Here is an 18,576-nt window from a genome sequence, read left to right as displayed (position 1 = left end):
TCAACCTCCGGTCTCACCTCCAGGACCGCGGGCAGTGCCGAAAAATTCAGTCCAATGAGGCTCAGCTGTGATGCCCTCATGGTTGAATAGTGTTCTAATCTCAGACATTAAGTACTATCATAACCAGAGGGTTCAAAAGTAATCATTGTACAACTCTACGGAAAATTTTAAGACATTCAAGATTCTAGTTCATCCCGTCATCATATCACAGCAGATTAATTAACTCTAATGTTTAACATAGAAAAAAAATGCTTAATTGGAGGGAGCTGAAATCTAATTGCTGCTGTTATAAAGTTAAAATCACCAGAAGAAGATGAAATAAATTACTTATCATACATCTTCGATTAATATGCATGTTTATTTTGGCATCTTGGTTTGCAATACCATCCATCATAGAATTAAAAAAAGAATTCATTGATTACTTTCCTGACTTTTAACTCCTTTCTCTGTACTAAATACCATTCCCAGTCTGAGATGTGCATCAGTCCAATAGCTTCTGCCAATACAGCAATTGGAAAAATCCTTAGAGCTGTCTAAGGGTGGTCTCTGATAACTTGCCATTCAATTTTCCATCCTTCACTGTGAAGAAGCACCTCAATTTTTTTCATAAAATTAATATAGGCTCCAAATCAATGCACCAAAAAGGAATTAAATACTGTTGTGCTCTGGGAGATATTTCATGATCAAATATTTATTTGACATTCTTGTGTGGGGAAGTCTGGTTCCATAACTCGTGTTTTTACTGCAATCTGAACCAGAATGAAAGATGGAAAGGCAAAGTGGAAAGAAAAGAATGTTAAGTGACATACCTTTGGAAAAATCGACTCTCTTCTCCAATTAAGGGGGCTTTCTCATATCCTTTTTTAGCATGGTTGATACGAGCAGTGCAGGGAAGCTTCTTTGGTTTGTCACAGAACCAGGGCTCCCCAGTCCTGAGATCAGTAAAGTTACAGAGGGAATCAGATTGAGGCAAACAAAGATTACATGCAGTGGTCTCTGAGGCATCTCCTGATTTGAAGGTACTTTGAAAATACATTCTCTGTGGCCGTTCACGTAGCCTTTCAAGTGCTTGGACCCCTTCACTGGGATGAACCAAGGAAACAGACGCTTCAACTTTCCCTGGCCAAGTTAAACTAAAATTTATCAAGTAAATTCCATTTTGCTTATCTATAACTGTTCCTGCTGAACCAGCTTTTAAAGCTGGGGTGTGGATCCGGGCTTGGAGATAGTCACCCCCATATTGCTTTGGGTGTCCTTCAAAATCAGTTATTCGCAGCATCACTTGTAATTGATCTCCAACATAGAAAGTCTTTGTTGAATTTAAAATAACAAAGCGAGCATGCGATGGGTCACTGCTTTTTTGATAGGGTACAATGGGACTTGGAGGCTTTGGCCATTTGATCATTTTCATAAGGAATGTTCCCTCTGACCTTTCTTCAGGGGTGAAGCTGTGATTCTGGTAGCCACATTGCACCAAGTTGTGTATCCAAGGGAGCTTCCTTGTTTCCACTTTCTGCCTCATTGCAGGATAAATCTTTGAAGTTGGATATCTCCTCCATTTGGATTCTGATCCAGAAATTGAAGGTTTATCATACTACAAAAAGGAACAACATGTTAATGATTTTTTTCCCATTACCATCACATATATGTTACTTCCCTCCTTCATTTAGGAAATTTAATTCAGATCACAGAATTTTTGGGATTGCCACATCATGATGCAAAGGTTGTATAGTTCAATGAAGCAGTGTATAGTTAATGCTTTATATTCTCCGATTGCATCCCAGACCAGGAGAGAAAGCATGTTCGTAGAAAATCTGACCATTGACCAGAGCTCAGTGAATTTATCGAGCCAGTGCCTAAATTTTATCAGACAAGGGAAGTTCCAGCTTGATCTCCACTGTGTGCAGAGTTAGCTTCAGCACTGCTGAGTTCGTGGGAGGATAAATATATCATCAGTTAGTGCTTGCACTCCTGATCACTGACCAATGACTCCTGTTGGAAGATCATATGTGGCAAAGGCTGAGAACAGGGTTTGGATTCACTACAGTAAAACCAGAAAATGAAGGCAATGTTCACTAGGTCTGGCAGCATCTGTGGAACTGTGGAATCACTGCCTGAAAGGGCGGTAGAGGCACAGCATTTACAAAATACTTGGCTATGCACTTGAGGCTTGGTAAACTACAGAGCTATGGACCAAGAGCTGGAAAGTGGGATTAGGATGGATCGCACTTTTTCAGCAGGCACAGACATGATGGGCCAAATGACAAGGACAGGAATAGCACAGCGAAGATTCAGATTCCCATAGCTCTCTGGTTCTTACTTGAATGAGGCCCAACCTGTCACCAGACACCCTCCTTCACCTGGCTGAACTAGTTCTCACATTGAATAACATACCCTTTCAATTCATTAAACTCGTCCAAATAAAAGGTGTCTCGAAGGGAACCCATATGGGTCCTAGCTGTGTCTGTTATTCACAGAATGTGCATGGGTCCTAACTATGCCTGTCTTTTCATGGAATATGTTGGCCATACTTTGTTCGTGTACTACTTATATATCCTCCATCACCTCTTTTTCTGGTACATTCATGTCTGTATCGATGCCGTTTCCTGTTCTTGCCCTGAGCTGGAAAATGTCATTAAACTTTGCTTCCACTTTCCATCTTTCCTTCGCCTTCACTATGGTCCACCTCCAACTGCAACCTTTCCCTTCCTTGACTTTTCTTTCTCCACTTCTGGGGATAGACTATCGACAAACATCCACTCAAAGCCCACTGACTCCTGGCCACCTCAACATCACTTCCTCACACGCCACTTCCTGGAAGAACCCTATTCCACTCTCCCAGTTTCTCTGTGTCCATTGTTTTTGTTCTGATGATACAACCTTCTGTACCAATGCTTCTCATATGCCGTCCATTTTCCTCAAACAAGTCGTTCCCCCCACTGTGGTTGACAGGACTCATGTCCGTGCCCATTCCATTTCCCGAATTTCTGCTCTCATCCCTTCCCCTCCCTCCCGGAACCATGGTAGGGTTTCCCGTGTCTTCACCATGTCCCCACAAGCCTCCATGTTCAACATATCGCCCTACGACATTACCGCCATCTTCAGTGTGATTCCACCATCAAAAACATCCTCACTCCACTCTCATTTCAGCATTCCAAAGGGGCCATTCCCGCCGTGACACCCAGGTCCTCTCTTACTCCCAATACCCCCTCCCCTTCCCACGACTCCTTCCTGTGGAAGTGCAGGAGATATAACGACTGTTCTTTTACCTCCTGCCTTCTCAACATCAAGTGCCCCAAGCATTTATTCCAGGTGAAGCAGCAATGTACTTGTACTTCTTTCGAACATATGAATTAGGAGCAGGAGTAGGCCACTCGGCCCCACGAGCCTGCACCGCCATTCAATAAGATCATGGCTGATCTGATTGTAACCTCAACTCCACATTCCTGCCCACCCCCAATAACCTTTCACCCTTGTTTATCAAGAATCGATCGACCTACCTCTGCCTTAAAAATATTTAAAAACTCTGCTTCCAGCGCATTTTGAGGAAGAGAGTTCCAAAGACTCATGACCCTCTGAGAGAAAACATTTCTCTTCGTTGCTGTATTAAATGGGTAACCACTTATTTTTAAACTGTGACTTCTAGTTCTAGTTTCTCCCACAAGAGGAAACATCCTTTCCACATTGACCCTGTCAAGACTCCTCAGAATCTTATTTGTTTCAATCAAGTTGCCTCTTACTCTTCTAAACTCCAGCGGATACAAGTCTAGCCTGTCCAACCTTCCCGATAAGACAATTTGCTCATTCCAGGTGTTAGTCTAGTAAACTATCTCTGAACTGCTTCCAACACAGTTACAACCTTCCTTAAATAAGGAAACCAGTACTGTGCACAGTACTGCAGATGTGGTCTCACCAATGCCCTGCGTAGCTGAAGCATAACCTCTCTACTTTTGTATTCAATTTCCAGTGCAATAAACAATAACATTCTATTAGCTTTCCTAGTTACTTGCTGTACCTGCATAGTAACCTTTTGGGATCCATACAGTAGGGCACCCAGATCCCTCTGAATCTCAGAGCTCTGCAATCTCTCACCATTTAGATAATATGCTTCTTTTTTATTCTTCCTGCCAAAATTGGCAATTTCACATTTTCCCACATAATACTCCATTTGCCAGATCTTTGCCCACTCACTTAACCTATCTTTATCCCTTTGAAGCCTCCTTATGTCCTCTTCACAACTTACTTTCCTACCTATCTTTGTGTCATCAGCAAATTTAGCAACCAGACCTTTGCTCCCTTCATCGAAGTCATTTATATAAATTGTAAAAGGTTGAGGCCCCAGCACAGATCCCTGTGGCATACCATTCATTACATCTTGCCAAGCAGAAAATTACCCATTTATGCCTACTTTCTATTTCCTGTTAGCTAGCCAATCTTCTTTTTTATTCATTCATGGGATGTGGGCGTCGCTGGCCAGGCCAGCATTTATTGACCATTCTCTATCCATGCCAATATGTTACCTCCTACACCATGAGATTTTATTTTCCGCAATAACCTTTGATGTAGCACCTAATCAAATGCCTTCAAGAAATCTGAATACATTCACCGGTTCCCCTTTATCCACACGTTACTTCTTCAAAGTAACTTCTTCAAAGAGCCCTTTCCTATCCTGAGTGGTGTGAAACAGGGCTGTGTTCTCGCACCCACACTTTTTGGGATTTTCTTCTCCCTGCTGCTTTCACATGCGTTCAAATCCTCTGAAGAAGGAATTTTCCTCCACACAAGATCAGGGGGCAGGTTGTTCAACCATGCCCGTCTAAGAGCGAAGTCCAAAGTATGGAAAGTCCTCATCAGAGAACTCCTCTTTGCTGACGATGCTGCTTTAACATCTCACACTGAAGAGTGCCTGCAGAGTCTCATCGACAAGTTTGCATTTGCCTGCAATGAATTTGGCCTAACCATCAGCCTCAAGAAAATGAACATCGTGGGGCAGGACGTCAGAAATGCTCCAGCCATCAATATTGGCGACCACGCTCTGGAAGTGGTTCAAGAGTTCACCTACCTAGTCTCAACTATCACCAGTAACCTGTCTCTAGATGCAGAAATCAACAAGCGCATGGGTAAGGCTTCCACTGCTATGTCCAGACTGGCCAAGAGAGTGTGGGAAAATGGCGCACTGACACGGAACACAAAAGTCCGAGTGTATCAGGCCTGTGTCCTCAGTACCTTGCTCTATGGCAGCGAGGCCTGGACAACGTATGCCAGCCAAGAGCGACGTCTCAATTCATTCCATCTTCGCTGCCTTCGGAGAATACTTGGCATCAGGTGGCAGGACTATATCTCCAACACAGAAGTCCTTGAAGCGGCCAACACCCCCAGCTTATACACACTACTGAGTCAGCGGCGCTTGAGATGGCTTGGCCATGTGAGCCGCATGGAAGATGGCAGGATCCCCAAAGACACATTGTACAGCGAGCTCGCCACTGGTATCAGACCCACCGGCCGTCCATGTCTCCGCTATAAAGACGTCTGCAAACGCGACATGAAATCGTGTGACATTGATCACAAGTCGTGGGAGTCAGTTGCCAGCATTCGCCAGAGCTGGCGGGCAGCCATAAAGACAGGGCTAAATTGTGGCGAGTCGAAGAGACTTAGTAGTTGGCAGGAAAAAAGACAGAGGCGCAAGGGGAGAGCCAACTGTGCAACAGCCCCGTCAAACAAATTTCTCTGCAGCACCTGTGGAAGAGCCTGTCACTCCAGAATTGGCCTTTATAGCCACTCCAGGCGCTGCTTCACAAACCACTGACCACCTCCAGGCGCGTATCCATTGTCTCTCGAGATAAGGAGGCCCAAAAGAAAAAGAAGATTTTCTTCAAAGAACTTCAAGAAATTGGATCAACATGATTTCCCTTTCACAAAAGCTGATTACCTTGAACTTTTCTAAGTGCCGTGCAAAAACATCTATAGTTTTTTTTATTAGTTCCTAGGAAGTGGGCGTTGCTGTCTAGGCCAGAATTTATCACCCATCCCTAATTGCCCTTGAGAAGGCGGTGGTGAGCTGCCTTCTGGAACTGCTGCAGTCCATGTGGGGTAGGTACACCCACAGTGCTGTTTGGAAGGGAGTTTCAGGATTTTGACCAGCGACATTGAAGGAACAGCAATATAGTTCCAAGTCAGGATGGTGTGTGGCTTGGAGGGGAACTTGTAGGTGGTGGTGTTCCCATGCATCTGCTGCCTTGTCCTTCTAGGTGGTAGAGGTCGTGGGTTTGGAAGGTGCTGTCTAAACTGCCTTGGTGCATTGCTGCAGTTGTAGATGGTACACACTGCTGCCACTGTGCGTTGGTGGTGGAGGGAGTGAATGTTTGCAGATGGGGTGCTTTGTCTTGGATGGTGTCGAGCTTCTTGAGTGTTGTTGGAGCTGCACCCATCCAGCAAGTGGAGAGTATTCCATCACACTCCGGACTTGTGCCTTGTAGATGGTGGACAGACTTTGCGGAGTTAGGAGGTGAGTTACTCGTCGCATTTATATGGCTACTCCAGTCCAATTTCTGGTCAATGGTAACCCTTAAAATGTTGATAGTGGGGGATTCAGTGATTGTAATGCGATTGAATGTCAAGGGGAGGTGGCTAGATTCTCTCTTGTTGGAGATGGTCATTGCCTGGCATTTGTGTAGCGCGAATGTTCCTTGCCACTTATCAGCCCAAGTCTGGATATTGTCCAGGTCTTGCTCTATTTCTACACGAACTGCTTCAGTATCTGAGGAGTCGCGAATGGTGCTGAACATGGTGCAATCATCAGCGAATCCCCACTTCTGGCCTTATGACTGAAGGAAGGTCATTGATGAAGCAGTTGAAGATGGTTGGACCTAGGACACTACCCTGAGGAATTCCTGCAGTGATGTCCTGGAGCTGAGATGATTGACCTCCAACAACCACAACCATCTGCCTTTGCGCTAGGTTACGACTCCAACCACCATAGAGTTTCCCGCTGCTTCCCACTGACTCCAATTTTGCGAGAGTTCGTTGATGCCATTCTCGGTCAAATGCTCCCTTGATGTTAAGGACAGTCACTCTCACCTCATCTCTTGAGTTCAGTTCTTTTGTCTGTGTTTGAACCAAGGCTGTGGTGAGGTCTGGAGTGAGTGGCCCTGGCGGAACCCAAACTGAGCGTCACTGAGCAGGTTATGGCTAAGCAAGTGCTGCTTGATGGCACTGTTGATGGCACCTTCCATCACTTTGCTGATGATTAAGAGCAGACTGATGGGACAGTAACTGGTCGGGTTGGACTTGTCCTGCTTTTTGTGTACAGGACATACCTGGGCAAATTTCCACATTGTCGGGTAGATGCAAGTGTTGTAGCTGCACTGAAACAGCTTGGCTGGGGGCGCAGCCAGTTCTGGAGCACAGGTCTTCAGTACTATTGCTGGAATGTTGTTAGGGCCCATAGCCTTTGCAGTATCCAGTGCCTTCAGGGTGCACAGGCTGAGTTTGCCGTTGTCGATTCCGATGCCTCGGTCGATGCCAGGTGGTCCGTCTGGTTTCATTCCTTATTGACTGATGTCAATTCATTTTTGAGTGGTGTCGTAAATAGTGAGGAGGAAAGCCTTAGATTACAGAATGATATAGATGTGCTGGTAAGATGTGCAGAGCAGTGGCAAATGGAAGTTAATCCTGAGAAGTGTGAGGTGATGCATTTTGGGAGGACGAACAAGGCAAGGGAATATACAATGGATGGTAGGACCCTAGGAAGTACAGAGGGTCAGAGGGACCTTGGTTCTCCATAGATCACTGAAGGCAGTTGCACAGGTAGATAAGTTGGTTAAGAAGGCCTATGGGATGCTTGCCTTTATTAGCCGAGGCATAGAATATAAGAGCAGGGACGGAGCTGTATAAAATGCTAGTTAGGCCACAGCTGGTGTACTGTGCACAGTTCTCAAGAAGCTCGACACCATCCAGAACAAAGCAGCCTGCTTGATTGGCACACCATCCACAAACATTCACTCCCTCCACCACCAACGCACAGTGGCAGCAGTGTGTACCATCTACGAGATGCACTGCAGCAACGCACCAAGGCTCCTTAGACAGCACCTTCTAAACCCGCAACCTCTACCACCTCAAAGGACAAGAGCAGCAGATGCATGGGAACATCACCACCTGCAAATTCCCCTCCAAGTCACACACCATCCTGACTTGGAACTATATCGCCGTTCCTGCACTGTCGCTGGGCCAAAATCCTGGAACTCCCTTCCTAACAGCACTGTGGGTGTATCTACCTCACATGGACTGCAGCGGTTCAAGAAGGCACCTCACCACTACCTTCTCAAGGGCAATTAGGGATGGGCAATAAAGGCTGGCATAGCCAGTGACGCCCACATCCCATGAATGCATAAAAAAAAGTTCTGGACACCACACTATCGGAAGGATGTGATTGCACTGGAGAGATTCCGGAAGAGATTCACCAGGATGTTGCCTGGGCTGGAGCATTTCAGCTATGAAGAGAGACTGGATAGGCTAGGGTTGTTTCCTAAGAGCAGAGAAGGCTGAGTGGGTGGGGACCTGATTGAGGTATAGAAAATTATGAAGGGCATAGATTGGATAGATAGGAAGAATCTTTTTTCCTTAGTGGAGGGGTCAATAACCAGGGGGCATAGATTTAAGGTCAGGAGCAGGAGGTTTAGAGGGGATTTGAGAAAAAAAATTTCACTCAGAGGGTGGTTGGAATCTCGAACGCACTGCCTGAAGGGGTGGTAGAGGCAAGAACCCTCACAACATTTAAGAAGTATTTAGATGAGCACTTGAAACACCATAGCATACAAGGCTACAGGTCAAGTGCTGGAAAATGGGATTAGAATAGTTAGGTGCTTGATGGCCGGCATAGACACATTGGGTCGAAAGGCTTGTTTCTGTGCTGTATAACTGTATGGCTTCACAGTGGTTAGAGACAACTGAGTGGCTTTCTTGGCCATTTCAGAGGACGTGTAAGAGTCAACCACATTGCTGTGGGTCTGGAGTCACATGTAGGCCAGACTAGGTAAAAGCAGCAGATTTCCTTCCCTGAAGGACATTAGTGAACCAGATGGGTTTTTACAACAATTGACAATGATTTCATGGCCATCATTAGACTATCTTTTTAATTCCAGATTTTTATTAATTGAACTCAAATTCCACCTTGTGCTATGGTGGGATTCAAACCATGTCCCAGAGCAATTTTCTGGTCTTTGGGTTACTCGTCCAGTCATCACATCACTACTCCACTGCCTCCCCTACTGTAATAGCTTAGGAACATAGGAGATGGAGTAGGCCATCAGCCCATCAAGCGATATGGCTGATCATCCACTTCAATGCCCTTTTCCTACACTATCCCATTATCCCTTTTTGTCATTGGTATTTAGAAATCTGTAAATTTCTGCTTTAAACATACTCAGTGACTGAGCTTCCATAGCCCTCTGGTGTAGAGAATACCAAAAATTCACAACCCTCTGAGTGAAGAAATTTCTCCTCATCTCTATCCTAAGTGGCTTCCCCCTTATTTTGAAATTGTGTCCCCAGTTCTAGAATCCCCAGCCAGGGGAAACATCTTAGCTGCATCTACCCTGTCTACCCCTTTAAGTATTTTGTAGGTTTCAATGAGATCACCTCTCATTCTTCGAAACTCTAGAGAATACAGGCCCAGTTTCCTCAATCTCTCTTCATAGGACAGTCCCGCCATCAAACAAAGAACAAAGAACAGTACAGCACAGGAACAGGCCATTCGACCCTCCAAGCCTGCGCCAATCTTGATGCCTGCCTAAACTAACACCTTCTGCACTTCCGGGGCCCATATCCCTCTATTCCCTTCCTATTCATGTATTTGTCAAGATGTCTCTTAAACGTCGCTATCGTATCTGCTTCCACCACCTCCCCTGGCATCAAGTTCCAGGCACTCACCACCCTCTGTGTAAAAGTCCCGGGAACAAGTCTGGTGAACCTTCATTGCACACCCTCTATGTCAATAATATCCTTCCTAAGGTAAGGGGACCAAAACTGCACACAGTACTCCAGGTGCGGTGTAACCAAGGTTCTATGCAACTAAAGCAAGACTTCTTTACTTCTGTACTCAAATCTTCTTGTGATAAAGGCTAACAAATCATTAGCATTCCTAATTGCTTGCTGCACCTGCATGTTAGCTTTCAGTGACTTATTGACAAGGACAGCTAGGTCCCTTTGTACATCTACACTTTCTAATCTCTTATCAATTAAGAAATACTCTGCACATCTATTCCTCCTACCAAAGTAAATAACCTCACATTTTTCCACATTATATTCCATCTGCCACATTCTTGCCCTCTCACTAAGTCTGCCCAAATCCCCTTGAAGCCACTTTGCATCTTCCTCACAACACACATTCCCACCTAGTTTTGTGCCATCTGTGAGCTTGGAAATATTACATTTGGTCCGCACATCCAAATCATTGATATATATTGTGTATAGCTGGGGCCCAAGTACTGATCCTTGTGGTACCCCACTAGTCATAGTCTACCAATCCGAGAATGACCCTTTTATTCCTACTCTTTGTTTTCTGCCTGTTAACCAATCCTTAATCCATGCCAGTATAACAGACCTAATCCCATGTGCTGTAATTTTGCTATCCAACCTCCTGTGGGGGACTTTATCAGAAGCCTTCTGAAAATCCAAGTATACGATGTCCGCCAACTTAAATTATGGCTACCCGACCCGAACCCAATGGGTCTCGCGACATGTGTTGGGTTCGGCTCGGGTCGGGTCGCTCTTCCGGGTCTGGCATTCGGCTTGGGTCAGGTCAGGCCGGGTTGGACACACTCTATCACCATATCCGGTATGTGGCTAAAATGTTAATGTACTTTTTGGACTTGAAAGGTTGTTTATTTCCACTTTTTTTAAAGCTTGTGCAGATAAACAACAAAGTGAAAAATGGAAGCTAGGTTAACAGATGGTCGGGTCGGGCACGGGAAAATATGAAAGGACTCGGGCCAGATCGGGCTTGGATTGGATGTGGTTCTTTTGGGCTCGGGTCGAGTTTCCTTTGCAGACCTGAGCCGGCCTTTACTCTAACCCCCCTTTATCAATTCTATTAGTAACATCCTCAAAAAGCACCGACGGTTTCGTCAAACATTATTTCCCATTCATAAATCCATGTTGACTATGCCCAATCAGATCATTATTGTCTAATTGCCCATTTACCACATCCTTTCAAATAGATTCTAGCAATTTTACTACTACTGATGTAAAGCTAACAGCTCTGTAGTTCCCTGCTTTTAATTTGGTACAGTGCATTTTCTGCTCACCATATGGTCTCCTCCACAATGGAGAGGCCATAAACAGATTGGGTGACTGCTTTGCGCAACACGTCCTTTCAGTTCGTAAGTTTGAGCCCGAGCTTCCTGTTGCCTGTCATTTTAATTCTCCGCTCCACTCCCACTCTGACCTCTCTGTCCTCAGCCTCCTACACTGTTCCAATGAAGCTCAACATAAGCTTGCAAAACAGCACCTGCTCCTTCAGTTAGACAATTTACAACCTTCTGTTCAATAATTTCAGATCATAACCACAGCTCCCTTTTTCTGTGTTCTTTCATTCTTGGGCAGCAGTTGTTTGTAATGATTCTGCTTTCCCATTTACAGCTCCTCTAGACACATCCTTTGTTTCTGTACTTGTCCCATTACAATCTGTTTTTACCTTGCACCATCATCTCTTTTTTCAATTAATCTCTCCTGCCTTCCACCCAATCACAGATCTTCCCTTTTGTTCTTTCCTCTCCTTCCCCCCCCATTCCTTGCCTCTGAACTTGCTTAAATCCGTTACATCTCCAACTTATACTAGTTCTGATGAAAGCTCTGACCTGAAATGCTCACTCTGGTTTCTCTCTCCATACATGCTGCCAGATGTGCTGAGTATTTCCAGCATTTTCTAATTTCAAATTTCCAGCATTCACAGTATTTTGCATTTAGATTGTGTTAGGTGACCCAATAACACTCACTGTCAAGGCTAAATAATGATAAATCCTTGGTTGAAGTACTGAAAAGCACTGCCTGTCCATGGAACTGTATCCCAGCAGGATTAGTTTTCATAACTAAATTCATAATCTTGAGAGCTTTAATTCTTTCAGTTCTTGTTAGACAAGTATTTTTAACAATTTGAATCATTCTCAGTTCAACAATTGAGAACTTTGCTATCAGTGAGTAAAAAGCTATGGTGAAAGACAATGGATGAGTTAAACATTGAAAAATGATCAAGAGGAGGTATTAGATAGGCTAACTGTACTTCAAGTTGATAAACCACCAGGACCGGATGAGATGCATCTAAGGATTCTTAGGGAAGTAAGGTTGGAAATTGTGGAGGCACTGCCCATAATCTCACAAGCCCCTTAGATACAGTGGACTGGAGAATTGCAAATGTTACACCCTTGTTCAAAAAAGGGTGTCAGGACAAGCTCAGCAACTACGGATCAGTCATATCAACATCAATGGTGAGAAAGCTTTTTAGAAACAATAATTAGGGACAAAATTAAGTTACTTGGACAAATGTGAATGAATTAAGGAAAGCCAGCATGGACTTGTTAAGGGTAAATCATGTATAACTAACTTGCTTGAGTTTATTGATGTAACCAAGAGGGTTAATGAGCTTAATGCAGTTGATGTGGTGGACATGAACTTCCAAAAGTCAGTTGATAAAGTGCCACATAACAGGTTTGCCAGCAAAGTCACAGCCCATGGAATAAAAGGGACAGTAGCAGCATGGATATGAAATTGACTGAGTGACAGGAAACAGAGAGCAGTTGTGAACGGGTCTTTTTCGACTGGAGTTGACCCAGGGGTTGGTGTTGGGACCCCTACTTTTCTTGATAATTATTAATGACCTGGACTTGGACAGGGCACAATTTCAAAATTTTCAGATGACACAAAGCTTGGAAGAATTGTAAGCTGTGAGGAAGATTATGATAAACTTCAAGAAGACATAGGCTGGTGAAATGGGTGGACAAGTGGCAGATGAAATTTAATACAGAAAAGTGTGAAGCGATTCATTTTGGTAGGAAGAATGAGGAGAGGCAAATAAATTAAAGGGTACAATTCTAAAGGGTGTGCAGCAGCAGAGGGGGTATATGTGCACAAATCATTGAAGGTTGCAGGGCAGGTTGAGAAAGTGATGAATAAAACATATCAGATCATGGGCTTTACAAATAGGGACATAGAGTACAAAAGCAAGGAAGTTATGATAAACCTGTATAGAACACTGGTTCAGGCTGGAGTATTGTGTCCAGTTCCGGGCACCACACTTTCGGAAGGATGTTAAGGCATCAGAGAGGGTGCAGAAAATATTCACGATAATGGTTCCAGGGATGAGGAACTTCAGTTATGTGGGTAAATTGGAAAAGCTGGGTCTGCTCTCCTTGGAGAAGAGAAGATTAAGAGGAGATTTGAAAGAGGTGTTCAAAAGCATGAAGGGTCTGTGCAGAGTAGATAAGGAGAAACTGTTCCCATTGGCCGAAGTATCAGCACACCGATTTAAGGTGATTGGCAAAAGAAGCAACAGTGACAGGATTTTTTATTTTTATTTTTTACACAGTGAATGGTTAGGATCTGGAATGTACTGCTTGAGAATGTGGTGGAGGCAGATTCAATCGAAGCCTTCAAAAGAGAACTGGACAATTATCTGGAGAGAAAGAAATTGCAGGGCCACGGGGAGAAGGCAAGGGAGTAGGACAAGGTGAGTTGCTCTTGGACAGCCAACAAGGAGATGACGGGCCGAATGATCTCCTTCTGTGCTGAAACCATTCTATGATTCTATATGATTCTATGAACAACATTTTAATTGTGCCGTAAACTGAAGACATATAGGCAGACTGAAAATTTATGAACTCCAACGGATTCTTGAACTATGGAGGAGTCAAGGGTTATGGGAACAGGCATGAAAGTGAGTTGAGGCCAAGATCTGATCAGCCATGATGTTACTGAATGGCAGAGTAGGCTCGAGGGGCTGTACCCCTGCTCCTATTTCTTCTTTTTAAAAAATTCATTCATGGGATGTGGGCATCGCTGGCCAGGCCAGCATTTATTGCCCATCCCTAATTGCCCTTGAGAAGGTGGTGGTGAGCTGCCTTCTTGAACCGCTGCAGTGCATGATGGGTAGGTACACCCACAGTGCTGTTAGGAAGGGAGTTCCAGGATTTTGACCTAGCGACAATAAAGGGACGGCGATATAGTTCCAAGTCAGGATGGTGTGTGACTTGGAAGGGAACTTGCAGGTGGTGGTGTTCCCATGTATTTGCTGCCCTTGTCCTTCTAGTTGGTAGAGGTCGCCGGTTTGGAAGGTGCTATCTGAGGAGCCTTGGTGCATTGCTGCAGTGCATCTTGTAGATGGTACACACTGCTGCCACTGTGCGTCGGTGGTGGAGGGAGTGAATATTTGTAGATGGGGTGCCAATCAAGCAGGCTGCTTTGTCCTGGATGGTGTCGGGCTTCTTGAGTGTTGTTGGAGCTGCACCCATCCAGGCAAGTGGAGAGTATTCCATCACACTCCTGACTTGTGCCTTGTAGATGGTGGACAGGCTTTGGGGAGTCAGGAGGTGAGTTACTCGCCTCAGGATTCCTAGCCTCTGACCTGCTCTTGTCGCCACGGTATTTATATGGCTACTCCAGTTCAGTTTCTGGTCAATGGTAGCCCCTAGGATGTTGACAGTGGGAGATTCAGCGATGGTAATGCCGTTGAATGTCAAGGGGAGATGGTTAGATTCTCTCTTGTTGGAGATGGTCATTGCCTGGCACTTGTGTGGCGCGAATGTTACTTGCCACTTATCAGCCCAAGCCTGGACATTGTCCAGGTCTTGCTGTATTTCTACATGGTCTGCTTCAGTATCTGAGGAGTCACGAATGGTGCTGAATATTGTGCAATCATCAGCGAACATCCCCACTTCTGACCTTATGATTGAAGGAAGGTCATTGATGAAGCAGCTGAAGATGGTTGGGCCTGGGACACTACTCTGAGGAACTCCTGCAGTGATGTCCTGGAGCTCAGATGATTGACCTCCAACAACCACAACCATCTTCCTTTGTGCTAGGTATGACTCCATCCAGCGGAGGGTTTTCCCCCTGATTCCCATTGACCTCAGTTTTGTGAGGGATCCTTGATGCCATACTCAGTCAAATGCTGCCTTGATGTCAAGGGCAGTCACTCTCATCTCACCTCTTGAGTTCAGCTCTTTTGTCCATGTTTGAACCAAGGCTGTAATGAGGTCAGGAGCTGAGTGGCCCTGGCGGAACCCAAACTGAGCGTCACCGAGCAGGTTGTTGCCAAGCAAGTGGCACTTGCTGGCACTGTTGATGATACCTTCCATCACTTTACTGATAATTGAGAGTCGGCTAATGGGGCGGTAGTTGGCCGGGTTTGATTTGTCCTGCTTTTTGTGTACAGGACATACCTGGGCAAATTTCCATATTGCGGGGTAGATGCCAGTGTTGTAGCTGTACTGGAACAGCTTGGCTCGGGGCATGGCAAGTTCTGGAGCACAGGTCTTCAGTACTATTGCCGGAAGATTGTCAGTGCCCGTAGCTTTTGCAGTATCCAGTGCCTTCAGTCGTTTCTTGATATCACGTGGAGTGAATCAAATTGGCTGAAGTCTGGCATCTGTGATGCTGGGGACTTCAGGAGGAGGCCGAGATGGATCATCAACTCGGCACTTCTGGCTGAAGATTGATCTTATGTTCTTAAGTTCAACCAGTTGATTCAACCTCACCTCTTTAACACAATGTACATCTGCCTTGTTGTTTACATGTTACGAAAGAGGTAGTTAGAAACAACACTGACAACTTAAAAGATTTAAAATTGAATAAAGTTACACAATTCAAATTAGGTCACTTGTTATTTAAGGGCAGCACTGAAGAACATCAATGACAATGAACTGAAACTTCTTATTGATGCTTCAGCACTCAGTAGGAAGATATAAAGTCCATATGCCTACTCTGCTCAGATCCCAATGTGACTCTGCAGTGGGTGCAGCTGAAGCTACAACGTCTACATGCAATGGGGTGAAGGGGAAGGGGAGGAGAGAAAAAGGACAAATTGTCCTCAGTAGACTACTGTTGTATACCTTCTAGCAGATGGTCAAAGAAAGCACAGGCAGACGTCTGAAACATAATGCTCACCATATAATGGGAATATATAACCCAGAAAGGACCCAAACTGGGAGAAAACTCAGTCCTTGTTTAAAGAGACAACAGAAATATAATCATATTAATTCTTTCAACTTGAAACATGTGGTTCACCAGAAACAAACCATCACATTTTTAAACACTGCTACTTTGAACTTTGGTGAACATCATTGGTTTAATCTAAACATGTCGGTTATTCCACTCTACACACCTTTATATTATAGACGTTCAGAATCAGCAACAACAGCGTTATCAGCACCAGGAACGTGAAAATGTACCGATGGATGTAGAAGGGAAAAGCAGTTTTATTTGTGGCTTTTTCATCCATACTGGAAGGTTACTGTGCCTTAGTTCTGTTTAGCAGGTCTGCTTTGTAAATCTGCAACAAAAAACACGAAATAAATTTATCATCAAGAAATCACTGAATCACAGAATCGTTACAGGGCATAAGGAGGCCATTTGCCCATTGTGTCCACACCGGCTCTCTGAAAGAGCAATTCCCTCAGTTCCATTCCCCTGCCTTCTCCCCATAACCCTGCACATTCTTCCTTTTCATATAAGTGTTTACTTCCATTTTGAATGCTTTCATTGAACCTGCCTCCACCAGGTTCTCAGGCAGTGCATTCCAGACCTTAACCACTCTCTGCGTGCAAAAGTGTTTCCTCATGTCACTTTTGCTTCTCTTACCAAATACTTTAAATCTGTGCCCATTTGTTCTCAATCCTTTCACGAATGTGAACAGTTTCTATCTACTCTGTCCATGATTTTGAATACCTCTATCAATTCACCTCTCAGCCTTCTCTCCTTTAAGTAAAACAGTCCTATCTTCTCCAATCTAGCTTCATAACTGAAATTCTTCGCCCTGGAATCATTCTCATGAATCAAGTCAATTATTTTTTTTGCTTTATTAACTGCTCTTTCAACCTGTCGTGCCACCTTTAATGATTTATGCACAGATATACCCAGGTCCCTCTGCTGCTGCACCCTTTATTCTATATTGTCTCTCCATGTTCTTCCTACCAAAATGGATCACTTCACATTTCTGTGCATTGAACGTCATCTGCCACCTGTCTGTCCATTCCACCAACTTGTCTATGTCCTTTTGAAGTTCTACACTATCCTCCTCACAGTTGCTTCCAAGTTTCATATTATCTGAAAACTTTGAAATTATGGATCCTGATAGTTTCCATTTGAGGATTCTGAGGGAAGCCTCTGACTATAGTTTCACAAAATGTCTTGGAAAGTAAATTTTGCCAAAGAACTGGAAGGTGGGAAATCTGGCATCCATCAGGAAAAAGGAGACAAGGACAAGTGGATAATTATAGACTGCCTGTCTTAATTCAGCTGTTGGTAAATTATTAACCTATATCACTAAGCACTAGGAGAAACAAATAAATAGGTTCAGTGAACACTGATTAGAGGAGTCAAACAAGAGCTTTACATCGTCATAATCACAGAATCATACCATTCAGCCAATGTCCCAGACTTCACCATCCATGGGTATGTCCTGTCTCGCGACAGGCCAGACCTACCAGAAGTCATAGCATATAGGTATATAGGTGGGAGAAGCTGGCCCTGGGAGCCCTCAGTATTGATGCTGCATCCCATGAAATCTCATGAAATCAAGTAAAACATGGGCAAGGAAACCTCCTAGCACCCTCCTTCAGCTGACGAATGAGGACTCCTCCATGTTGAAGGCCACTGAGAAGAAACACTGAGGGTAGCAAAGGCACAGAATGTACTCTGGGTGAGGGGACTTCAATGTCCATCAACAAGATTGACTCAGTAGCACCACTACTGACGAAACTGGCCAAGTCCAGAAAGACATATCTTGCAGACTGGGCTTGCGGCAGATAGTGAATGAAACAAAATGAGGGAAAAATCTACTTGAACTTGTCTTCACCTGTCGCAGATACATCTATCCATAAATATATTGGTGGGAGTGACCACCACACAGTACGTGTGGAGCTGAAGTCCCATCTTCACGCTGAGGACACTTCCATTGTGTTGTGTAGCACTACCACCGTGTTAAATGGGATAGATTCAGAACAAATCTAGCAGCTCAAAACTGGACATCCATGAGGTGCTGTGGGCCATCTGCAGCAGAGGAATTGTATTCTACCACAATCGGTAACCTCATGGACTGGCATATCCCTCACTCTACTATTACCATCAAGCCAGGAGACCGACCCTGGTTCAATGAGATTTGCAGGAGAGCATGTCCAGAGCAGCACCAGTCTTACTTAACAGTGAGGTGCCAACGTAGTGAAGCTCCAACACAGGACTGCAAACATGCTGGTCAGCAGAACAGTGTGATATAGGCGCAGCTAAGCGATCCGACAACCAACAGATCAGATCAAAGCTTTGCAGACCTGCTACAGCCAGTCATGAATGGTGGTGGACAATTAAACAGCT

At 44.5% G+C, this 18,576-nt stretch overlaps 1 protein-coding gene across 1 annotated transcript in view; it reads right to left on the bottom strand.

Moving 5' to 3' along the window:
* The window catches only part of LOC137374594 (NXPE family member 3-like), a 38,028-nt gene extending 21,539 nt beyond the window's left edge, over positions 1-16,489 (bottom strand). The window contains exons 1-2 of the mRNA XM_068040932.1: positions 16,373-16,489; positions 810-1,594 (exon numbers count right to left, since the gene is read on the bottom strand). Of these exons, the coding sequence (XP_067897033.1) occupies positions 810-1,594; positions 16,373-16,489 (902 nt within the window). The remainder of the gene's footprint in view (positions 1-809; positions 1,595-16,372) is intronic.
* Between the last annotated feature and the right edge of the window lie 2,087 nt (positions 16,490-18,576).

The sequence above is a fragment of the Heterodontus francisci genome, chromosome 10, assembly GCF_036365525.1.
Source record: "Heterodontus francisci isolate sHetFra1 chromosome 10, sHetFra1.hap1, whole genome shotgun sequence".
Classification (NCBI taxonomy): Eukaryota; Metazoa; Chordata; class Chondrichthyes; order Heterodontiformes; family Heterodontidae; genus Heterodontus; species Heterodontus francisci.
The sequence above is the reverse complement of the archived record's forward strand: the minus strand, read 5'-3'. Positions and strand labels throughout refer to the sequence as shown.